Here is a 25,575-nt window from a genome sequence, read left to right as displayed (position 1 = left end):
CATTATTTGAAAAATAAATGAACAAGAATGGTGTGTTTTTATTAGGTAGGTAGATAATAATAATATTTAGCAGGTTCCACACCCAGACACACACGGATTGCCCGGACACGATGATAACGATGCCGACGACAATGGATGACGATGATGATGATGATGATGATTATCGTGTTTCTGTTTAAAAAATGAAATACTTTAGCAGGTTCCACCCCCACCCCCACACGGATAGACCGGACCCGAAGATGATGATTGTGGTTTTGCTGGCTGTTACGGCTGTGATGAGGATGATGATAATGATGATGATGATGATGATGACGATGGCGCAGATGGTGATTATTTGTTCGGTCGCTCAGTGGTACGGTGTCTCTTGTCACAAAATCAAGCCTTGTCAATGGCCGGATGAGTGACAGTGATTGTTGAAAATTGTGATCCAGACGTTAAGTCCGTGTGTCAGGCACTTGACTCAGGTGTGAATGTATTCTTATCTTATAAGCAATGACGGGTATTGTAAAGAGCTTTAATACAAAAAGACTCCAAACAGCGATCGGTACCTACTGTACGAAATGGATGTATGGTCGATATGGCGTGCCGGAGGAATAAATTAAATAAAATATTGTGAAGTTCATTGAGCATGGTAAATCCTTGGAAATGCGCTTTGAACTAATACACCTGCTAGACAACTCCGATTCCAATATAAACGACTGATTAATATTCCCATATATAAACTATAGTTAGCTGAAAATCTTTCTTTGTCGGGACTCCAAAAGTATGGAACGAATTAGACAAAGAAATCAAAGGGTCTTTTAGGAGCACTGATTGATTTTAGATTGATTATTACATTGAAATGTGTTGATATTTATTTTATCCATTATTATTAGGGTGGTGGTGGTGGTGGTGATGATGATGATCCCGCTGATATGATGGTGATGATAAATAAATTAAACATAATTCCCTTTATTCATCCCATAGGGGAGATTCGTCTTTCGGGTCTATTCTAAGGGAAGACTGGAATAACCCAAGCGATAGCAGCAGCAGCAGCTTCTTATGGTTCACACTATTATGTTATGACGATCGACCCAATCAGCAAAGTCCGGTCCGCATTCGTGCACCGTCGCGAACCCGCCTGGTAGCATCGTCACAACACACCTTTCGACTAGATGCTCTGCCGTTTCGGGTTCTTGCCCACAGCGTGGACATAAAGGACAGGAAGTTAGACCCCACTGATGTAACGCACCGGCCGTTAGGCAGCTCCTCGACCGAAACCGATTCGCAGCTACCCAGTGTCTCCTCTTACTGGTATCAAAGCCTGGCAACTTCTCACCAAGCTTAGAGGAGTGTAGGTCCCCGCCCCCACGAGGGATTGAATTCGTCCAAACCGACTTCCATCTCGTATGTGCAGCTCTGTCCGTAGTCAGGGATTCTGCGTACAAGGGTTGCCGGGACTTATTTCGGCTCGAAACGGGGGCACCGTTCATTATGCGCGTGAGAGGGGTATCCCCATTCCCTCTCTCTTTGATCTTACTCAGCCAGTTTCCCGTAATGGTCTCCCTCCGGACATTGGGGGGCTGGATCGCTGCCATCACCGGGCCCCATTCTCTAGGGGTTGTTGCTAGCGTTCCCGACACTATGTGCATCGACTTGCGAAGTTTTACATCCACCTTCTCAACGTTTCTGCTTCTACCCCACACTGGAGCGCAATACTCCGCGGTGGAATAGCATAGTGCCAGGGCGGATGTTCTCAGGAGCGCTTGGCTAGCGCCCCAGGTCGATCCCGCCAGCTTCCTCAGAAGACTATTCCGCTTCTCTATCTTCCGGGCAACCCCTTCGAGATGAACCCGATAGGTAAGGCTGCGATCCAACGTCACCCCTAAGTATTTTGGACGCGGCTCATATGGGAGTGGCTGGTCCCCGACTAGGACATTCAGTTTACGGGTGTGCCAACCACTGCATAAGTGAAATGCAGTGGCCACGGTTTTTGAAGTGTTCATCTTCAGGTACCACTTGTCAAAGTAGGATTTGAGTCTGGTGACGTCCTCGCTGAGTACGCTCTCGAGACGGGTCCACACTTTACTCTGAGTAACGAGTGCCCAGTCGTCTGCGTATCCCAGCCTCAGGGAGGAAGTGTTCGGCATATCGCCAATGTAAACGTTAAACAACATTGGCGCAAGTACCGACCCCTGAGGGACCCCATTCTTCAATTTCCTAACTTTGCTCGTGACGTCTCCCAGCGCGACGTGGAATTGCCTTTCCCCTAAGATCGAAGAGAACAACTTCAAGGTCTTTTTGCACCTTATGATTTTTGCAAGTTTGAGCATTAACCCATCGCACCAGACCGTATCGTACGCCGCTGATAGGTCTATAAACACAGCACCTGTTTGCTGTTTTCTCTCGAACCCGTGCTCAATATGCTCTGTAAGGGCAATGACCTGCTCCGTGGTGCACCTCCCTTCCCTGAAGCCTGCCTGCTCGGGTGGCAGGGCAGCGTCTAGGACCGGCCCCCATCGGTTTAATAGAACACGCTCCAACAGTTTGTAAAGACAGCTCAGCAGCGATATGGGTCTGTAACTGTCTGCCTCCTTCGCCGGCTTCCCTGGCTTCAGGATGGCAACTATCTTCGCGTGCTTCCACACTTGTGGAAGCTTTCCTTTTGCAAGGACGTCAGACATTGCCTCTGCTAGCCAGGCCCGTGCCCTGGGGCCCAGATGCGTCACCATATCGGGATATACACCATCTATCCCTGCTGCTTTGCCGTTCTTTACTTCGCTAATGGCTGCACCCACTTCTCGGGGACTGAACGGGGCCGTCCAGTCCAACTCCTCCGCAGGTAGCGAGTCCAAAATCGTACGGTACGCCTTGCGGACACCGCGCTCAAAAGCCTGATTAGGGACCCGCTTACTACGGTTCTTAATATTCTTGGCAATTGTGTCTGCCTCGCATTCCGGTGCAGCCTTCGCGAAATTCCGATCTGGGTCCAATTTCTTTATCAAACGCCAAGCGTGGCGGCTGGAGTGTGTAAAGTCGAGACTTTCCACGGTCTCCTGCCACCGTTGCTTCCTTCCCTCTGCCAGAGACTGGAGTAGTCTATCGGCTGTGTCCTGGGACTGGGTCTGCTGGTACTCTCGGTACAGCTCTTCCGACTCTGCTGTCCAGCAAGGGGTGTAGAATTTCCGCTTGCCCCGTGGAATAGAGCGTTGAGCGCTCTTAACCAGTAGCCTACTAAATCTGGTTATATTCTTGGACTTGGGAGGAATGGCAGGGCAGACCTGCTCGATATAGGAACTGAATTCCTCCCAGTCAGCCTTCCTGAAATTCCATCTGCAAAGTGGGAGAGACTGCACCCTCGGTATTGTCACCCCAGCTGTGACAAGAACCGGCCTGTGCTGGCTATGCGGAAAGTCCCCGAGGACTGTCCGCTTCACCTGCAGCGGTTCACCGTTCGCGCCTTTCGTTACGAGGGTGAGGTCTGGAGTATACTCCTTCTTATGGCGGGTACCCCGGAAGGTACCCTTGGCTGTAGGATCGTACACTAGGTGTAGATCATTACAGTCCATCCATGAGCGGAGTTGTCTTCCTGCCTCGTTGCAGTCTCGGTAGCCCCATTCGTGGTGGTGGCTATTAAAATCTCCCAGACAGATGGAAGGATGGCTGACCACCGGTACCGGTGGTGTAGTCCAAGTCGCTCTAGGTGGTTTGTAGATATTATGCAAACACAGTCCACCTACTTCCACGGAAATTCGGTTCACCCCATTGCTGTCCGTTACGCTCTCAATGACCCTTACCTTCGATGGCTCTTTAGCGTAAACGCTAACCCCTCCTTTGAGCCTCGAAGTGTCCTCGCGTTGGACCACCGTATAGCCTGGGATCTGGAATCGGGAAGATTGCGCGCCTGAATAAAGGTGGGTCTCCTGTAGAAGGAGGATATCAACGCAATGAACGGCCAATAGCTTTGATAAAAGCTCATTTTTTGCCATACTCTGGCTCTCGACGTTCAGGGACAATATACGCGTCAGTTCGCCATCCCCGCCGTCGCATTTTCGAATCGGCAGGCCGCGAATCGATTGATGCATGGGACGTTTGCTTTTTTCTCGGACGTGCCGACGACCCGGGCGACACGAACGCGGTATTATTTGGCTAGGCGGCAGACCGCTTCGCCATTGACGGGACTGATTGGGACTCGACATAAGGACAATAGTGTGGCGCCCGGGATAGGGCTGCTATTCGGGCACCGGGTTTGGATCAAATTTAGTCACACACCGGGGCGAGCAGCTCATGTGGCTCGTTGGCTCGATACCCGGGATGGTCTCGTGACGGTCGACCAGGATTTACACCTTTGCCCTCCCGTGTGCCTCAAGCCCCCTCACCAACTGCAAGGTAAAGATCCACGAGGGGGAAGCGATAGCCGCAGTGCAGCGCCGCAAATTTAGTTAGGGCAAGGTGACTTGCTCAAGACCACTCAGCGGCGGGTGATCGAACTCGGTACCTTTCGGGTGCCAACCAAAGACCGTACCGCTGCCCCGATGATGATGATGATGATGATGATGATGATGATGATGATGATGATGATGATGATGATGATGGGAACTAACAAAGAATACACAGGCATCTAAAATTGAAACATTCCATATTCAAAGCTAATGTTTTACTTTAAAAAATTGAGCTTTACAATATCCACTAAATGTGATCAAAGCGCTTTGTAAAGGGGTCCCCGGTCAACAGCAACATTTAATATGTAGGACGGGACATGCCGCCTGTTAGGCGATATTACAATTTTTCAGACAAAGACAACGCTGTTAACGGCCAGGTACTCATTTTACACCTGAGTACGGTGAGAGAATGTGAGTAAAGAGCCTTGTCCAAAGACTCAACTATGCACCGAGCGCGAGGCTCGAACCCAGGACTTTCCGATCCCAAAGCGGGTGTCATACCACTAGACCATTATAATGCACGAGAGCCATGGTCGACTAGAGTACTACCTATAGTTACGTCATGACTAGACCACATAGCCGCACTACTGTAGGAGTGTTCATTGATAGAGGGATGCGTGTGTGTCATAGAAATAGCCTTAGTGTGTGTGTGTGTGTATGTGTGTGTGTGTGTGTGTGTGTGTGATAGTCAAACTTTAGTAGGTTTAATGAAGTCTTGTCACACACGCGTGATACACCTATACGAATTTCCCTGCCACTGCCACCCAGACACACTAACATCTGACAAGGAGTGAGGGCTGTGGAAGAACCACAGACTACCGTGTGCAAACATTGGCGATTGGTATCGGATGGCAAACTGTGATCGTTTTAATTTGAAATGATTCGAAACACTCGTTACCCCTCCGCTCGCTCGAATCCTGATCGTCTCAAGCTCGTCTCACGTGTCAAGATCGTCTCAAGCTCACAACCCGCTTGATCGTTTTACGATCGAGTGATCGTTTTACTAACTCGCTCTTCCGGCATTGAGATCGAGCACTGACACGTGGCTTGGCGCTCGGTCGTCGATCGAGTAAAAGCGATCAAATAACCCAACACTACCAAATGGTGGTTACTACCGGAAATGCAACAATTTTCAGGTCACAAAGTCCGTCAGTAAATAACAAAGGCAAATAGAAGACCATTTTTCAGCCTTTAATTTAAAGTTATGTTAGTTTAAAGTTTAAACTAACATAACTTTTTTTCTGTTTATCTGATTTTCACAATTTTGGTATCATTAGAATCGTGTTGAAAAGCACTTTAAAATGATATAGGTTTCATTGAGCTCAATCCAATTTGATTTTTTTACCAAAGTACCTAGAGAGAGAGAGAGAGAGAGAGAGAGAGAGAGAGAGAGAGAGAGAGAGAGAGAGAGAGAGAGAGAGAGAGAGAGAGAGAGATTTCTGCAGGGATAGAAACTATCAGAATTGTCAAGCTGCGTCGTTTCGGTGTCTAGGCTTTAGTTAGCCGAGACCTAGTCGTATAAGAGTAGATGTTTGTAGTTTAGTTTGACGGTGTTGGCGTAATGGCAATTTTTTTAGCGTCCAGGGAACCCAACAAACTCGAAAAGACTCGGCAAGAGTAAGAGACGTGTCCGTGTACTTATTTGCCTCGAGTGTGTTGACAGACACCGACTTTCAATTCAGATTTTTGAAAGAAAACTTTTTTTGTATTTCTTTCTATACGCAAAAACAAAACGTTAATCGTTACGTCTCAGTCTCAAAATAATTGCAATAAATTTAGAATCTTACGAATCTGAGGCTTGCATCAGCTGATAATAACATAGAAATTGTAGAAATCGAAAGTAGAACTTGAGAGCCACGTAAGGATGAGAGAAACTATTGGTCAATATGTGTGACGTCACAAAATGTCAGCTTCCTACAATGTTTTCAAAACAACTGACTCTTGCCAGTGCTAACAAGACTCTAGCAGACGACTTATGAAAACGTGACGTGTTGACCATTTTATCTTTTAAACATAGAGTTAAAAATACATTGAAATCCATCAGGTAAATTCAGATTCCCGACGTTTTTTGGGGTTTCCTTCCATGATGGTGTTGCAGCGTAGGAGAGGAGGAAATCTAGGACTCCTTTTATTAGGAACTCAGATTATGAATTTTGGTCTTCAAAATATCCCCCCTGTGACTCTTGGGCTTCTCGCCAGCCAAGTTGCCATTTTTCTCGGTTTGTTACCAAAGCACTTTCCATCACCCAATGCAGTTTGCATGAGTTCATATCTAGGTAAGCTCCAGATTTCTTTTTCTTGTTTCCTTTTTTATTTACACCAACTCTTACCAACCAACCAATCTACAGAGGAGAGCAGTTTACAATTTACAGCAGCAATGCGATTCAGACTTCATTGAAGTCTTTGACTGCTACTCCTCCCTTGGTAAAAACTGTAGAGATTTAAGGGTCAAATTGAAAACATTTGCAAATAGTTGGGGTATTGTTTAATTTTAATGATTTTTGTCAATGTGACGTTCAATATCATGCCACTCAATGACTCAATGTTCTTAGATTCTTAGTCGAATTTTGCCTCTGACTAGACGTCTATTTATAAAGCCTTTAAAATTTGTTGTTATGAGAGAATAGTTTTATTCCTTTAACGGGAAATCTAGATAGCTAACATTTTTGTAAATTATTGAAAACTAAGACAAAATTGACATGTATTCAACATCTATTCATGCTAAAGATAATTTCTCGTTTCAGGCTATGAAAGGGACAGAATGACATCAGAATGTCCTTATTATCTATCCATTATGAATCTTTTTTGGACCCTATGCTGAGTAGTCAATTAGATAGCATATAACATGAATCAATACATTCAAGATCCCTGTTCATATTATTTTAAATTTAAGCCACATATCACAATGAATGAAAGCCTATTCTAAAACAATATATATATTTTTTTAATGAACTGAACTTCATATTGATTTTCTGAAAAAGCTGAATGACTCTCCTCCTTAATTTGGTATTATTATGGATAACTAAAGTTTACTTTTAGAAACAATTTCCTTATGAATGAATACATTTTATTTTATTTATTATTTTATTATTTATTACAGAGTTTATTGTTGAACATAGTAAACCAGATGCCTATAATTATGATAATTGGGTTAAATTGCAATTCTCTCATTAAAGAAATTATTGATCTGCTAAAACAAACCAGAAGAAGGAAGTTTTGTAATTTTAATCAATTTTAGTTAATATTCATTATTCCCCGTCTGCTTTGCCCAGACAGACCAGATTAAGGCAATGGATTGCACATGTGTCATTTGATACTGATGTGATATGTGGTATTGTGGTATGACACTCGCTTTTGGTTCGGAAGGCCCGGGTTTGAGCCTCGCTTGGCGCATAGTTGAGTCCTTGGAAAAGGCTCTTTACTCACAATCTCTCACTGTACTTGGGTTTAAAATGAGTACTTGGCCGTTAACAGGGTTGTCTGTCCGAAAAAATTGTAATATTGCCTAACAGACATTATGCCTCGTACTACTTGTTACGTGTTGCTGTTGGTCAGGGACCCCTTGTGCGCTATATAAAAAAGCTCAAGTTTTTAATAAAAATGTTTTATTTCAATCATTTCATGTTTGATACAAAACTCTCTGTCCTTACCCATAACTATTTTATTTTTTATTTTACAGTCATAGAGCATAGAGATTGGAAGCGGATGCTGCTTGCCAACTTCTTCCACGCCCACGACATGCATCTCTACTTCAATATGGTCTCATTGCTCTATAAAGGCTCCATGCTGGAACGAAAATTTGGCAATGTGTATTTTGCCTACTTAGTAGCCCTTTTCACAGGATTAACCAGCATAACGTATGTTGGCTTAGGATTTGTGCTGGACTCAGTCTTGTCAGATCAAAGTTATTACTTGTCTTGTGCTGTTGGATTTTCAGGTAAGTGAGGAAATCACACAAAGATATCGCTTCACTTCCTCTCCTTACTTGATTTTTTTTTCACCCAAACCCAGAAGCAATAAGTACATACTATACATAATTTTGTGCAACAAAATGAACTTTACAAAACGTATCAAAAGTTCTTATATTTATAACAGAGATTTTTCTTCAAATTTTTTAATACAAAACAAATCTGAAAAAGAAAACTGTATATTGTATTGTAAATTGTAACAGATGTGACGATATTCCTGTCGTGGCTGAGGAGAGGATTAATAGTGTAAATAGTAAGTTAGTACATAGAAAAAACAAAACCTAGAGGTGCCTAAATAAGTCAATAAAATGGAGGGAAAGATAAAGGGAGTAAATGTGACTCATAAAGAAGGGAACAACACAAACAAATGACGTTTCGCCTTTTGGCCTTTTTCAAGTAAACACGAAATATATATAGATTTTGAATATATATATATATATATATATATATATATATATATATATATATATATATATATATATATATATATACATACATAGTACATAGTAAAAGTGGCTCGTGTTTCAATTTGTCATTCTATTATTGTAAGGCAAAATTGAAAATAGATAAAACAACAAATTTTCACGTATAATAATACATTCACAAATTACAATGTTTTACTCTTGGTCATTTCAATAATTAATGTCCATTAAAACAGCTTTTCTTTTCTAATTGCTAGTTTTGATCGGCTAAAATTTCTGCATGATTTTCAATGATAAGCTCTAATTCAGTTCAATCTTTCTGGGTAGGGTTCCTGATCTCCCATGGTGGGCAGGGAGGCACTTACTTTCTCCCTATTTCTGTTTTCCAGCATGCTTTCTTTCTTTGTCTTGGATTGAGATTACTTGGTCTTGTCCTGACCCTGGCCGGATACCCTAGCTGGGATGGAAACAGTTAGTTTTGAGAGATGAAATTTTTTGTCTTGTAAATCATCTCTCTGTTATGCACTGTATTATGCTTTGTTTACATATGATAGATCATTTGTAAACATTTGATTGTATTCCTTTTAGTGGGGACCTGTGCTTGTGTCTGGATGAGACATAGGTAATCTCAAACTAAGGACTTTGAATCTACATCTATTTCCTATTTGAACCAATTCCCCCTTTTCTTACCTTTTCTTGGGTGCTTTAATTGTAATTCTATAACATTTTACTATCCCATTTCCTTCCTTTTTACTGGCGCCAATATGACCTTAATGTGTTGCAGGTGCCGTATAACCCTTTAAAACAAACAAAAGCAGTTCAATTTTTCACACACAAACAAAATCAAAATCTACTTCTAATCACTGACATTTTCCGAAGAGATTTCATCCAATCTGCATCAAAAACATCTTCTGAATTTTATTAATTCATTTGGCAGCAAGAGCATGGTGGTGATAATGATTGAATGTAGAAGAATGGTTGCAATTTTCTTCTTTTGCAATTATTAATAATAATAATAATAATAATATTAATAATAATAATAATGATAATAATAATAATAATAATGATAATGATAATAATAATAATAATAATAATAATAATAATAATAATAATAATAATAATAATAATAATAATAATAATAATAATGATAATAATAATAATAAATAATAATAATAATAATAATAATAATAATAATGATAATATAATAATAATAATAATAATAATAATAATATAGTATCACAATCTCCAATATTTCACTGCAGATGTTTGGAAAATAAAAAAGAAAGATTCCTAACTGTCCGCTATATGAATATAAAATTTATATTATATAGAGTAGATTCAGGCTTACCGGACACACAAGCCTTATCTGTGGTCGTCTCAGAGAATGGAAGACTGCTGGCCAGAAATAAGACCAATGCTGTATAGTGATGTCGTAAAATGTAACGCTCAAGAGGCCGGTTTCAGGTGAACAAGCCGATTTTGCACCCTAAGCAGTCTTTTCCATGTTCTCGACGCAAAATGTTATTCGTGACATTTTGGTACTACCGGACACTTATGGAACGTTAAGGTCCAACCGGACACCCAACTTGGGCAAACCGGACACCCTTCACGGATGTTGAAAAACACTGTTTCCTTTTGTTTTTTTAATAGTTTTCAATTCATAAACAGTTACAACAGATCCATAGGCTCAGTTTGTAAAATATCTGCCGGGTCATTGGTCAATTTAGGGTTCGATTCCAGCATTCCAAGGACTTTGAAGGACTCTTTCCATAAATTGGCAGAATGTTTCCTTCCCCCAAAACGACTGCCATATATTTTCATAAATAGCTAGACTAGATCTAGACGTCTAGATAGATAAATAAACCCGTTTATGTTCATTTTCAACAGAGAAAGACAAAAATAATTTATTCAAAACAATTAATAGGGTACATAATCATAACGCAACATGTCACTTGCACAATGTACAAACAAACGTGAAAACACTGATCTCCTCCTCACTCATCCCCAGTATCTTCTCTCTCTCTCTCTCTCTCTCTCTCTCTCTCCTCTCTCTCTCTCTCTCTCTCTCTCTCTCTCTCTCTCTCTCTCTCTCTCTCTCTGCCAGTACATCCTCTGTGGTACCAACCCCCACACTTGCACCAAATCCATCCATCCAGGTTCCTATCACTTCCACAAAAATCACATAAACGTTCATCTTTGTCATTCACACCACATAACTCATCCATATCCATCTCAACGTCCGACCTGTCATCATACACAACCATCGTATCATCATCCTCTGCACTAGACTCCACACTTTCTTCCACTCTCCTCTTCTTGCCCTTCCCCTTCCGAGCACCGTCACTTGGGTTTTGTTATCGGAGCCGACTTGATAGGGGTGCTTGGAAGAAATGTCTGCAATGATGACTGAACCTCCCAGGTAGAAAGGGAAGCCAGTCTCGTCGCAATTGAAGACGTTGCTGGGGGGGGGGATCTTGGTAATGTCGATGCCATTTGACATTAGCGATGTCAGCATGGTGTGGAACCACCCACGTATCTTTCCTTCTGATACCTGGGCGCGTTGTTCCCCAAGGGACATCGCTTTTCTCTCCCGCACCTCCCCCTTGTGTCTCTCCATGAATGCTTTGTACCAGTAATATCCTGGCTTGTTGTTTTTGAAGGGGGTCTCTCTGCCTTCAGCATTCATTATTCTTTGCACCTCCAGGCACAGCTGCTCCCTGTCCTTCCCTTCACCTGCCCTGGCACAGGCCACCATCCATTTGACAAGTTTTTTCTCCTCCTCTGTGGCCAACACTGTATGAGATACCCTATGGACGGGGTATTTTCAGGCCATCTTGTCTATCAGGGTTGATTTCGGGATAGAGTAGGTCGCAGCGGCCTGGCGGAATGAAAGATTTTTGGTGCGGATGGCATCAAGTGCAGCATCCACACTCTTGTCAGTGTACTTTGATCGCGGCATCTTGGTGCCTGTAACAATGTGAAAAAATTAACTTTATTTAGATATTTGAACTTCATTTTCATAGACTGGCTAGTCTAATAATGTAAATTTTCCTTTACATTGGTGAACATAATATAATTTTAGGGAGGCCTTCCAAAAGCTCCTACATCCCCAATATTTTTTTATAATGTTCTAGTAGGGGGTTTGGGAGGGGGAAAAGTTTTATTTTTAAAGTCTCCCCCCTCCCAAACCCCCTACCAGAACATTATAAAAAAATGTTTCCCCCCTCCCAAAACATTATAATACTGGGGATGTAGGTGTAGACGCTTTCGGAAGGCCTCCCTAATTTTCTAATAATAATAATAATCATGATAAACATAGGCCGGTCAACAGAAATACTAGGAAAGCATTGCAACAAATAATATTATAGACGTCTATAATAATAATAAACAACTTAATCAACCCGTCCGGTTTCACCTGAATCGTTTAAATTTTCTTTGGTCAAACCGGACACCCCCCCACTGGAGCTAAAATGAAAACCGGACATCGTCAGACGATCTAACCACAATCAAACGATCCTAAAATAGCATGTAGTGCAGTGGTTGAGCTGAAACTCCTTAATAAAAACGTATAAATAGCTTAAATAGCAACTTCCTTGCACACCTTGCAACCCATAACAAAGAACGGGATACTTACGTTTTGTGAGAAATATCTCGATGAAAACAGGATTCTTTGACTTCTCCTTGATTGCACTCATTGAAACGGCAGGAAAAACGTCACAAGAGACGTGTGCTTAGTTACTAGAAATATGCACCGGGGAAAAAACAAAACAAAAGGAAATTAGACATCGAGTCGGGTAGCGTCCGGTTTGACCCGTGTCCGGTTTGACCTGAATCTACTCTATATGTGTTTATTTGTTATCAAGTTTTCAAATCAATTTGAAACAGTGTGCTAAATATGTAAAAATTGCTTCAGTCTGACCTTAATGCATCACTTAAAGTCTCTTCTTTCTTTTTTTTTTGTGTATGTTTCTCTCTCAGGTGTTTTGTTTGCGTTGAAAGTTCTGACAACGGAATATTCCCCACAAGGAATGCAATATGCCATGGGATTCATTCCTGTCCCATCCAAGTACATCTTTTGGGCTGAACTCATCCTAATACAACTAGTCACTCCCAATGCCTCTTTTGTTGGTTAGTAGTTGTCTCAATGTAATGATGATGATGATGACGGTGATGATTTGGTACAACTGAAGATGACATAAAATAATAATAATAATAATAATAATAATAATAATAATAATAATAATAATAATAATAATAATAAATAATAATAATAATAATAATGATAATAATAATTATAATAATAGTAATAATGATAATAATAATAATAATAATAATAATAATAATAATAATAATAATAATAATAATAATAATAATAATAATAATAATAATAATAATAATAATAATGATAATAATAATAATGATGATGATGATGATGATAATAATAATAATAATAATAATAATAATTGATGATGATGATGATAATTGTTCTTATTGTTATTTTGTATTATTATTGTTTACTATTGAACGCTGATTTTTGTCTTAATATAATGATATGTCAGGCTCATTAATCATCAACCATTATGTCTGACTTACCGAAGGATTTATTATTTTTCCCCCCTGTCAAACTCCATTTTTTTTGTATAATAAATCAATGGTTCTACTCTTCTTTATCTACTTGACAGGTCACCTGGCAGGTATCCTGGTAGGTTTGATGTATACCAAAGGACCTCTTAAGCCTTTGATGGACTCTTTCATGGAACCAGGTACAAAAAAAAAACAAAAAACAAAAAAAAAAATAAAAAATAAAAAAATTATGTATCAGCTTCAAAAAGGGAATAAAGTACCCGAGCAAGGAACGTTTCAGACTCAAAACCATTCCTTATCCTGCAGTTGTTGACTGAGGAAGGATTTTGAGTCCTTGGAGACGGTTCTTTACTCACATTCTCTCACCATACTCAGGTGTAAAATGAGTACATGGTTGTTAACAGCTTTTTCTGTCTGAAAAAAAAATGTAATATCGTCTAACAGGCATCATGTCCTGTCCTTAATGTTAAATGTTGCTGCTAACCGTGTAAAGTGCTTTGAGTACGCTTAGTAGATATTGCGCTATACAAAAGCTCAATTAAAATTTTTTATATTTTATTCTTTTTGTTTGAAGCTCTTATTGTCTTTGGCTGAAGAATTGTTTTAAGCCTGAATCGTTTCTTATTTGGTATTTTGTTATTTTTTTGTCCAATCTACTGGGTAAAGAAGAGCCTTTTCCAAGGACTGAACTTTGCATCTGATCTGAAGCCGAGTGTCATACAAAAAGACCACAAAACCGCACATACCTGTGTTAAAGGGAGGCAATCTGTTGATTGATTCAATATTTTGTTAACACAATCATGTTGACTTGACAATACTCTTCAACAGTCATATCGCGTAACGTCACTTCCTTCCTAATGACGCACGGTAACTTAGTAACACTGGCTCTAAACTATCGGAAAAATGGCAGATGCCCGTATGAAATATTTCCCCTGCGAGCATTAAAGCGTATCCAGAGGAAAAAAACATAAATTTGATCATGTTTTGACTTTTACACATTCTGATCACAAGGCATATGAAAAGTTCTAGCCAGCATGAAGAATAAAAAGTAATGATTTTCTTTGTTTAGAACCAAGATGGCTGCCATTGCTGGGCGGCGTGACATCAGACTATTGAATCCAATTGTGATTAACATTTTAATTTACTTTTGGTCCAAGTCCAAGATTTTTAAAAATTTGATTAAGCCATTATTTTTTGGGGGGACTGATTTTTCTTTCTTTTTTTTGACTGATTTTTCTTCTTTTTTTTTTTATAATACATATAGGAGTAGCCATGGATTTTACACAGCCAAACAGATCAGGTCATAGAGGTCAGCCATCTTTTTTCCCTTTTGGAAATCGACTCTTTGGACGAGGAAATGGCCAAAACTTTCCCCATCATCCTGGTGCATATCCTGCCCATCAGCCATCAGCAGGCCCTTTTACAGGAAGTGGTCGAGCAGAGCCTAGTGCCCCGAGTGAGGAAAGGAGAGACTATGGCAACTCGTACGGTGATCAGTACAATGATTACACAGGTAAAGTCAAAAAACGTTATGGGACAGCGTGGCTCAGCGGTATGGTCTTTGCTTCATACCTGAAAGGTACCGAGTTCGACTACCCGCCACGTTGTGTGGCCTTGAGCAAGTCACCTAGCCTTAGCTCACTTTGCGGCGCTGCACTGCGGCTGACGCCTGGGTTATTCCAGTCTTCCCTTGGAATAGACACTAAAGAAAAATTTCCCCTTAGGGATGAATAAAGGGAATTTATTTATTTATTTATTTTTTTTAAATGTTATCCTAAAAGGGGTACAAATTGTCAAGATATTCCTGGAATCCAGTATTTAAAAAAAAAATTATTTTTTTTTTTGCTTGTTTTGCACTTGAATTTTTGTTATTGATCTTTTTTTTTTTAATTGCTGGCGTAGAGGTGGATAGGTGATTTGAACCTTACATAGGGTTTGGTCATGAATAAATAAAATTCTCTTAATTCATCCCATAGGGGAAATTTTTCTCTAGGGTCTATTCCAAGGGACAACTGGAATAACCCAGGCATCATCTGCAGTGCATCGCCGCAAATTGAGCTAGGGCAAGGTGACTTGCTCAAGGCCACACTGCGCAGCGGGTATTCGAACTCGGTACCGTACCTTATGGGTACGAAGCAAAGAATGTACGGCTGATTTATACAAGATGTTCAACAAGCGTCTTTTTGCATGCGGAATTGAAGATCATAAATAATTGTGGTGCTTAGGCTGTGTCAGTGAGATTAATTACTTCTTTCCTTTCTTATAATGGTCACACTCATAATAGGTGGACGATATAATAGTATTACACCCCTTTGGGTTTGGGGAAAACCTGATTTTACCAAAACGTAATTAATATTAATAGCAAAAAATATCACTAAATGTCACTATATTCTTTTATATAAAAGTTTAGCAGTTCAATAATTAATTTTTGCTGCATTCATTCCGTTTTACAAATAATTGATGTTGTCTTATAATGATATCGTAACCACAATGATAATTTTTAATGTCACATCGTTAAATTTAAATTGAAGAATCAGTCAATGTAAAATAATGCATTTTGATAATAAATAATAGAGGTGAGGTCATTAGAGGGGTATAATAATCAAATTCTTGAAATCCTGCATTGGAAATTTCAAAATCATTCCCAAATGCATGCATTCATTGGGAACTCATTCAAGAGTTCTAAGACAGAATTAATGGCTCCAGATGGCCCACTGGAGGAATAAATTAAATGCAGTACTCGCTGAATTCTAGCATGTTCTTGGGGGAAGCTAAAAAGTGTTCTGGAATCCAAGCGTGCCAAAATCCAATGCCCATGAGAGGTAAGGACTTATTATATATAGATACAATTCGGTCACTCAGCTCCAGCGTGTTGTATTGCAGAGCATGCTAGAATCCAGCTAGTACTGTTTTGTGTACACTTGGATGTAGTAGATACCAAATCAGCTTTCACATTAAAAGTTGTGTGCAAAAATAGCCTTTGAAAAAAACAAAAACATATTTATATTTATATATATATATATTTATGAGTGTTGGTGGGTACTTGTAGGTACGAAAGTGCTCGATAATGGTGGTTAGAGCTAATATATAATGCAAATTTTCACTCACATTTTTGTGGCCGATACGACTCGTTTCTGTGTTTTTTACACTTCTTCAGTCGGCGTAATCCATTGTAATGTCCGTAGAAAAGTTCTTACTCCAAACTAAAGTTGTTTCGTTGTGTAGTGGTGATTAGTGTTGATGTGCTCTCACACATCACAAGAGCACATCACAATACACATCAACACCAATCACCGCTACACAACGAAACAACTTTAGTTTGGAGTAAGAACTTTTCTACGGACATTACAATGGATTACGCCGACTGAAGAAGTGTAAAAAACACAGAAACGAGTCGTCTCGGCCACAAAAATGTGAGTGAAAATTTTCATTATATATATAGATATAGATTGTCGCCATAAATTCTTAACTTTATATTTATACATTTTTATGCATGCCATATCTGTAAACTAATTTCCATTGTTTGGATGAATAAAGTGTATTTTTATTATTATTCTTTTTATTATTATTTTTTTTTTTTGTTGTTGTTTTTTTGTTTTTTTTAAAAGACTTAAGTGGTATTTTAATTTTCTATTCTTTCAATCCAGGTGGTTTGACTGAAGAGCAGCAGTATCAGAGAGCCTTGGAGGAAAGCATGAAACAAAGTCAAGGATCGGACTCGATGCACAGCAGTGGTAGTAGTAGGACGAGTAGCCAAAGTCACAGTCATTCTAGTAAGGGCTTATCGAACAATGATAAAAGGTTTAAGGTGTATACACTTTTGATACACTCCCGAAAATAGAAGAGGTGGTTTAGTATGAAGATGATTTTTTTACACTTAGTCAACATTATTGTCTCTACTAAACTGTGTTATTTCAAGATGAACTTCTTGCTTAAAATATGATTTTTAACACAAAATTTAACCAGATCCTTCTACTATCAAACCAAATGCATGCAGATAAGGATATTTAATTATTGCACACTTGTTTTGTTGTTTTTTGTTTTTTTTATTAAATATTTTTTACAAAGGATAATAGGGTATCCTCATAAGTAGGGCAGCGTGGCTCAGCTATACGGTCTTTGCTTTGTACCCAAAAAGTACAGAGTTCAAATACCCACTGCACTATGTGGCCTTGAGCAAGTCACCTCACCCTAGCTCAGTTTGCTATGCTGTGCTGCACTGCGGCTGACCCCTGGATTATTCCAGTCTTCCCTTGGAATAGACCATAAAGACAAAGTTCACCTATGGGAATTTTATTTTCTAACATCTTTGTAATCAACACACACCTTACATTGAAAACTAAATTTGTCCACTTTCAAAACGCTAGTCTGGTATTGGTTTATTGTTAAACAAGAATTCTTGATGGGGTTCATAAATAGTTAAGTAGCTAACTACAATAAAGAATAAGACAATTAGAAATGTAAGGACTTTAGTTTTAGATAGATGACTTCTTGTGGTATGATGCACAGCAGTCAGTATAGTAAATTTCATGATATCCCGATGCAAAGTCTCGGGCTAATATGTACTTATTTGCAGGTCTGATAACCCGAATTGTCATGGGCTCATTGTTGTAATGGAAAAACTCTCAAACCCAAACCATTGCAAAATATTGCCCATTACAACAATGTCAAATCTAGCCCATAATTGCGTGTGGTTGTCAGGCCTGCAAATTGTTGTGATGGAAATACTCTCAAACCATCGCAAACTATTGTCCATTACAACAATGTTATATCAAGCCCATAATTGTGTTTGGTTGTCAGACCTGCAAATATGTGTGTGTTATCTCAGGTCTATAGTTTTCCCTAATTTGCATAACTTTATTGATATCCTTTAGTGTGATTATGTGTTGTAATATATGAAAATTAATGATTGTTACTATTACTTTATATTGGAACTAATGATTATTACTGTTACTTTTAGGTTATTTACTTTTATGCTTCATAATAAAAAATTCTAATAAAATGCTTGAACTTTTGTATAGCGCAATATCCACTAAAAGTGCTCACAGTACTTTATAAAACTATGTAAAAATATTTTATAACCCTCATTTATTTATTCGTGTAATTCACGTTTGTAGACACAATTTCAATTTCCTTATGGATGAAGTTGATTGATTTATTGATTAATATTATTTTTTAATTTTTGAAATTATTTTTTTTCAGGGCTCTATCCAGACTTAGACGATCTGAGAAGTCGAAGATCAAACTTTTACCAATAGAGATCTGTGTGTAGACACCCTTCACCCCATCATAATCTATATATATATATATATATATATCTGCATCAAGTTTTATCTTGGTTTTGTATGAATATAAAGCTGCTGGAGACTAGGGAGTGTGAAAAGAATCGGGACAAAAATGGTTGAAAAAAAAAAAAAAGAAAGAAAATAATACAGTAGAACTCGGAAATGGCGAGTTCGACGGGTCCACTCCTGATTACTCGCTATTTCCGAGTTCTCGCTATTCCCGAGTTGCCAGGAAAGGTTATAATATTGCTGGTTATTCCCCTCAGTGTGTAATTCGAGTAAAAGCCGTCGCCCCTTTTTCAATTTCTTCACAGAAGTGGCAGAATGCTTGGTTTTTTGTTGTTTTTTGTTTTTATTTTCAAGTAAAATCATGACTAGAAAAAAAACAAGAACATAGAAGTGTGTGTGTGCGTGTGCGTGTACGCGCGAGTGTTTGTATGCACTCGGCATGTTTGATGAGGTAAGCAAGCGCATCACTCAATCACTGACCCATTGAAATAATGGTTCCACACTCCCCTCTCTCGCTGATCGTGTCGTTCGTTAACGATGCTACTCGCTTACCGATGCTGCGAAGTGAAGCATGTTGACATGTGCTTACCTCGCCGTCGCGTGGCACCACATTAGGTGAATAATTGACCCCCACCCCCAATACACACACACGCACACAAACCCAACCCCCACCCAAATTTGTTTCGCCTATTATGTACTACTACAGACTAGGCTACTATGTAATATTACTCGTAACGAAAAATAAGAAAAGAAAAGAGGCTAGGCTAAAAATATTTAAATTGCCATTGTCTCTTGTTTTGCTTTACTTCGTTCGCAGTCCTAGGCTGGGGCAGGAAATGCTCGTTATTTCCGAGTTGACCTCTTTTTCGTACTCGCTACTTTCATGCTAATTTTATTGACTCAAATAAGGGAAAAAAACGGGGATTTAGATTTTACTCGCTATTTCCGAGTACGTTACTTTCATGTTCTACTGTACTAAACATGGAACATTTTAGGCTCAAATTCCTTCTTAGTCTTCGAAAGTGAACAGTTCAATTGAAATTAATTCAATTTTTGTTGTTTGTGGTTTAAGAAGGATTTTACGCTCCACATGTTCTTTGTTTAATATTTTGTTAAATATGTATTGAGGATAACATTCTTTTTCTTTCTTTTTTTTTTTTTTTTCAAAACTTGTTTTTATGTGTGGCTTTATTTTTATCCAGCTTTTGGAAAACTGCCTTTCTGTTCTGAAATATATAAGGTTTGTGTTTACCAGTCTCCAAGTTGCTGTAAATATTGGATTGTATCTCAAACTCCATTTCACCTTGTGATGGAAAAAGCTATCTGAGCTATTCCCTGAAAGGAAACGTTTGTTGCAGTGTCTTTCATTCACAGACTTTTATCCGGCACTTTTTCACTTGTGAGTGAAATATCGTCATGTAAATAAAATAGCTATCCGAAGGCCTAGCAATTGAAAAGTGATGGGGTCATTTCGCACATGCAGCCCTGTCAGGTTTTGTGGTATGTCACTCGCCTTCAGACAGTCTATGTGTTCAAGTGGTATGACAGTCATTTTCTGATCGTAAGTTCGAGCCTCGTTCAGCGCATAGTTAAGTCCTTGGAAAAGGTTCTTTACTCACATTCTCTCACCGTACTCAGGTGTAAAATGAGTACCTGGTCGTTAATAGCATTGTCTCTGTCCGGAAAAAATTATAATATCGCCTGACAGGTGTTACGTCTGTTACGTGTTGCTGTTGGTCAGGGACCCCTTTGTAAAGCGCTTTGAGCACATTTAGTGGATATTGCACTATATAAGAGCTCAATTTTTGTTTAGATCCTTGGTTTAAGTCCCGCTCTGCGATGCGAAGATGAGCCTTGGAAAAGGCTCTTCACTCATATTCTTTCACTGTACTTGGGTGTAGAATGAGTATCTAGCCATTAACAACGTTGTCTCTGTCGAATAATAAAATTGTAATATTGCCTTACAATACAAGCGTCATGTCTCGTCCTACTTGTTAATTGTTGCTGTTGGCTAGGGTACCCTTTTCTGACCTCCCATAGCGGGCAGGGGGTACATACTGTGTCTTCTATCCCCTATGTCTGTTTTCCAACATGCTTTCTGTCTTTTTCTTGGAATGAGATTACTTGGTTTTGTCCTGGCCCTGTTCGGAGTCCTGGCTGGGAGGGAAACAGTCAAATGCATAGTTACTGTTTTGGGAGATGATATTTTTTTTCTATGTAAATCATCTCTCTGTTATGTATTATTATATTTGTTATTTTTAATGTATAATGTAAGCATTTGAGTGTATTCCTCTTTGTTGGATTTCGTGCTTGTGTCCGGATGAGCCTTGTAGGTGATCACAAAGTACATTGGTGGTAGCTCTTGGAATCTACATCTGATTCCTATTTATTCCTAGTTCCCCTTTTTCTTGGGTGCTTTAATTGTAATTCCAGAACTTTTTACTATCCCATTTTCTTCCTTTTAACTGGCGCTGATATAACCTAAATGTGTTGCAAGCGCCGTAAAACCCTTTTTAAAAAAAACAAAAAAAAACAAATAGGGTACCCTTTTAAACGTTCTGAGCTTGTTTAACGGATATTAACTTTTTAGTTGCCACGGTCGCCGCACGGCGACCAAAAAAAAAGGTCGCTGATTTGCCACGGTCGCTCTACGGCGACGAGTCAATGACCGCTATTATCGAGGCGAATAATTAGTTCTACGAGCAGTAATTATACTGCTGAACTGCCATCCATCTCACTGACGGCTATTGATAGCATTTTCTCGTGCATTCATGATTTAAATTCGATTTTTACATTGTTTTTTTTCGTAATTTTCCGTTGCCAAGGCTTTGTTTGTATTTCACGAGGGAATCAGATGAAGAGATTGATGTGTATAGATATGATAGTGACTCAGGAGATAAATTTTTATCAGAATTGGAGATTACGGACATTGAATCTAGTTCGAGGAGTGACGAGGGAGGGTCAGACTGTGATTTTAGTGATGTTCCAGGGGATCGTGGGGACAATTTACAGAATGTAAACAGAAGGGGGCGTGGCACAAATGCTGTAGGTGATGGTAACCAATGGATTTGGAATGTATTGACACATAAGAGACTCATAATCCAGCTGAAGGGCTCATTGGGGTTGAAAACAATTCTGGAGCAAGGGATGTAGGGTTTAGCGAAGAAAAGCTTATGCCTGTGAAGTATTTTCAGCTTTTATTTCCTGATATTTTGAAAGAGAAAATATGTTACTTATTTTTTCTCCCTCCCATCCCCCCACACAAAGAAGAAAAAGACACAGTAAATGAAGAGATATCAATATGATATTTTCTGTACTTGTTATTCAATCATTACTCAACAACATACAACAATAAAAATACATTTTTATTCGTATATGGCGAAGATACAGGCCCATAAACTAGGCAGTTTAGTGAAAATTTCAGATTATAAAGAACTTCTTTAAATTGGTATTAACAGAAGCAGCTTGTTGTGCTTATTCCAATGCTTTTTAAACTTTTGAGATATCTTAATTGGTTCAAGAGTAATTAATTTTTAAATGAATATTTTTCGGGGTTCAAAACGGCCAATTTTACCATTGCAAAGTTGTGACGAGTTCATGACAACACAAGTAATAACAACTGCCTATGAAGACGTAACTTCGTCAAACATGGACGGATTTTCATGAATTATAAATCAAAATATAGGTAGAATTTTATTCTTTCATTATAAACTGGATTTTGCTTTTATTGTCTTCTTTCTTCCTTTGGTGGTCATGAATAGGCATAACTTATGAACTACTACTAAGTACGTGAGAGTTTGACCTTGAGACTCAGCAATAGCAGCAATCTTCTCGTTGACATCCTTTAAACATTTGAAAGTATTCATCTGAATCAAAACAAAGTTAAATGAAGCAAAATATGAAAAGGAATAATATTTTGGAGTGAAAAAGATATATATTGGATCAATTCCTTGTTGCCTAAGTATGAAAAGTGAGGGCTTGAAGGAAGTCAACACACTATAATTAAACAAACTGTAGATAAATCCGTTTTAATTATTTTATTTTTTAAAAATAACATAAATGGGACTCTCAAAGAACTGTAAACAAACCGAACGTTAAAACGTTTTAAATGACTGACTGGTGGACCAAAAGTGGCTGTTGAAAGTTAAAATTTACCGAGAAAAGGACGGTCATCATACGACATGACCATCACAAAAACTCAATGATCGCCGATGGAGCCAGCGGCTCGCGCTCTCGCTAAACTGCCTACATAAACAGACAAATGCATGAGAAATGAATATTAATTAGATATCCAAGATGGCCGCCAAGGTCATGTGACCTAATTTGCATATCACATTACGTCAAACTGTACCTACATCTATTCTTATATACCTATGACAAAATGAAGTATGTGTGATTATTAGGTGTTTTTTTTAGTGATTTTTTTTCGGAAAGCACTCAATTTTTGTCCATTTTGGCCAAAAGGCTTGACAACTGGGATTTCTTTTACTGCCAGAATGCTTGGCAACTAAAGAGTTAATGCTCATCTAGTTGTTTTTTTTTTTGTTTTTTTTTTTTAGTGCACTGTTCTTTCAGAAGCCAAAACTGATTCTTGTGAATCAAAGGAATTCTCTCATTAGGGTGAAAAGGATTACCAGAAAGAAAGAAAAAGGGTTGCATTGGGCAACTTTAAAAAACTAAGTGGAAAGAATATGAGAAAGATTTTATGATTATATTTGAACCATCTCTCAGGTAAAGGGTGACATTCAAGAGAAAGAGAGGAAAATACATGTATTTAACCCATACATTACCTATGCCAATACTTACTTTACGAATCTCCTTCTGATGCATAACGTTTTTTTAATCTTAGCTGCTTACTACACATCCTGTGTAAACTTTATTGAAAATGATACTGATGAGGATGATGGTATTGAAAATGTTAATATTAATAATAATAATAATAATGATGATGATGGTTATAATAATAATAATAATGGTAAAAATTAGGTGCAGCGTAGCCCAGTACGGTCTTTGCTTCATACCCGAAAGGTACCAAGTTTGATCATCAGCCGCTGCGCTTTGTGGCATTGGGCAGGTGTCACCTCACCCTTGCTCAATTTCTCCCATAGTGATAGTGGGCAGGGAGGCACTTGCTGTGTCTTCAGTCCCCCTGTATGTTTTACAATTACTTTCTGTCTTTGTCTTGGAATGAGATTACTTGGTTTTGTCCTGACCCTGGTTGGAGTCCTTGGATGGAGTGAAACATTTGAATGTATAGTTATAGTTGTGGGAGATGATATTTTTTTTCCTTGTAAATCGTCTTTCTGTTATGTATTGTTATTTTTTTCATTTTTAACATATGATTTGTGAACATTTGAGTGTATTCCTCTTAGTGGAATCTTGTGCTGGTTTCTGGGTGAAAAATCCGTTATACCCGACCCCTGTTATAACCAGGCCTGTTATAAATGGTTTCCTCTGTATTATATTTCTCCACATCAACTAATGTAATTAAGCTATCATCTATAACTATAATGTGCACATCCTATGTACAGAGGCAATAATTTTGTGATTATTGATTTTTTTTTTAAATTTGTAGTGGAGAATAAGATTACCTTGTGTTTTTCAATGGGTTTAGTGGAGACGGGGTAAAATTTGTAGGTTGGGCATTTGAACAGATAAATTTTGAAAAGACAAAGAAACAAGTTGATAAATTCAGACATAGTTCGTTATCTTGTGGCCTGACGTAGCTATGTTGTTCCATTTCTTCTGACAAATCTCATTCAATTACTAATTGTTTCATTTTCATAAATGACACATTATGTACATATTAACTCATGATAATATTAATTTACATTTTATAGAATTATGAATATTTATATCGTCTTCATATTTACATAATACAATTATTGTCTTGCAAAAAATAAAGTTACAATGAAGAAATACTCTGTTCTAAAAGAATTATTGGCTAACTGAAACGAGTCACTTAATCTTTACTGCTGGGTGGGGTTCCTGGCCTCCCATATTGGGCAGGGAAGCACTTACTATGTTTTCTATCCCCCTATTATTGTTTTCCAACATGATTTCTGTCTTTGACTTGGAATGAAATTTGGTTTTGTCCTGGCACTGGCCGGATACCCTGGCTGGGAGAGAAAGTCAAATGTATAGTTTTGGGAGATGATATTTTCTGCCTTGTAAATCATCTCCCTGTACTGCAGTATTATATTTTGTTTCAATATTATATTATATGATTCGTAAACATTTGAGTGTGGTCTTCTTAGTGGGGACCTGTGCTTGTCTGGATGAGACTTTTAGGTGATCTCAAAGTACTTTGATAGTGTGCTCGTGCAATCTACATCCGTTTCCTGTTTGAACCAATTCCCCTTTGTTTCACCTTTCTTTGGTGCTTTAATTGTAATTCTGGAACTTTTTAATATCCCATTTAGTTCATTTTACTGGCGCTAATATGACCTTAATGTGTTGCAAGCGCTGTAAAACCCTAAACTGGGTGGGGTTCCTGACCTCCCATAGTGGGCAGGGCGGTACTTGCTGTGTCTTCTATCCCCCTGTACCTGTTTTTCAATTGCTTTCTGTCTTTGTCCTGGAATGAGATTACTTGGTTTTGTCCTGACCCTGGCCGGAGTCCTTGGCTGGGAGGGAAACAGTCGAATGTATAGTTATAGTTTTGGGAGATGATATCTCTCTGTTATGTATTGTTATATTTGCTATTTTAAATGTATAATGTAAGCATTTGAGTGTATTCCTCTTTGTTGGATTTTGTGCTTGCGTCCGGATGAGACATAGGTGATCTCAAACTAAGTACATTGGTGGTATGCTCTTGGAATCTACATCTGATCCCTATTTGTTCTCAGTTCCCCTTTGTCTTACTTTCTCTTGGCTGCTTTAATTG

The 25,575-nt window shown here is 38.7% G+C and overlaps 1 protein-coding gene across 1 annotated transcript; it reads left to right on the top strand.

Annotated features, from left to right (window-relative positions):
• The first annotated feature begins 6,313 nt into the window (after nucleotides 1-6,313).
• Nucleotides 6,314-24,608, top strand: LOC144980785 (rhomboid-related protein 4-like). Its single transcript, XM_078928592.1, has 7 exons — nucleotides 6,314-6,697; nucleotides 8,101-8,358; nucleotides 12,790-12,939; nucleotides 13,494-13,574; nucleotides 14,660-14,908; nucleotides 17,043-17,168; nucleotides 18,598-24,608. The coding sequence occupies exons 1-7, from the start codon at nucleotides 6,505-6,507 to the stop codon at nucleotides 18,651-18,653; spliced, it is 1,113 nt and encodes a 370-aa protein (XP_078784718.1). The 5' UTR covers nucleotides 6,314-6,504; the 3' UTR covers nucleotides 18,654-24,608.
• The last annotated feature ends 967 nt before the right edge of the window (nucleotides 24,609-25,575 follow it).

The sequence above is a fragment of the Berghia stephanieae genome, chromosome 10, assembly GCF_034508935.2.
Source record: "Berghia stephanieae isolate SIO BIC M18660-M18661 chromosome 10, UCSD_Bste_1.3, whole genome shotgun sequence".
Classification (NCBI taxonomy): Eukaryota; Metazoa; Mollusca; class Gastropoda; order Nudibranchia; family Aeolidiidae; genus Berghia; species Berghia stephanieae.
The sequence above is the reverse complement of the archived record's forward strand: the minus strand, read 5'-3'. Positions and strand labels throughout refer to the sequence as shown.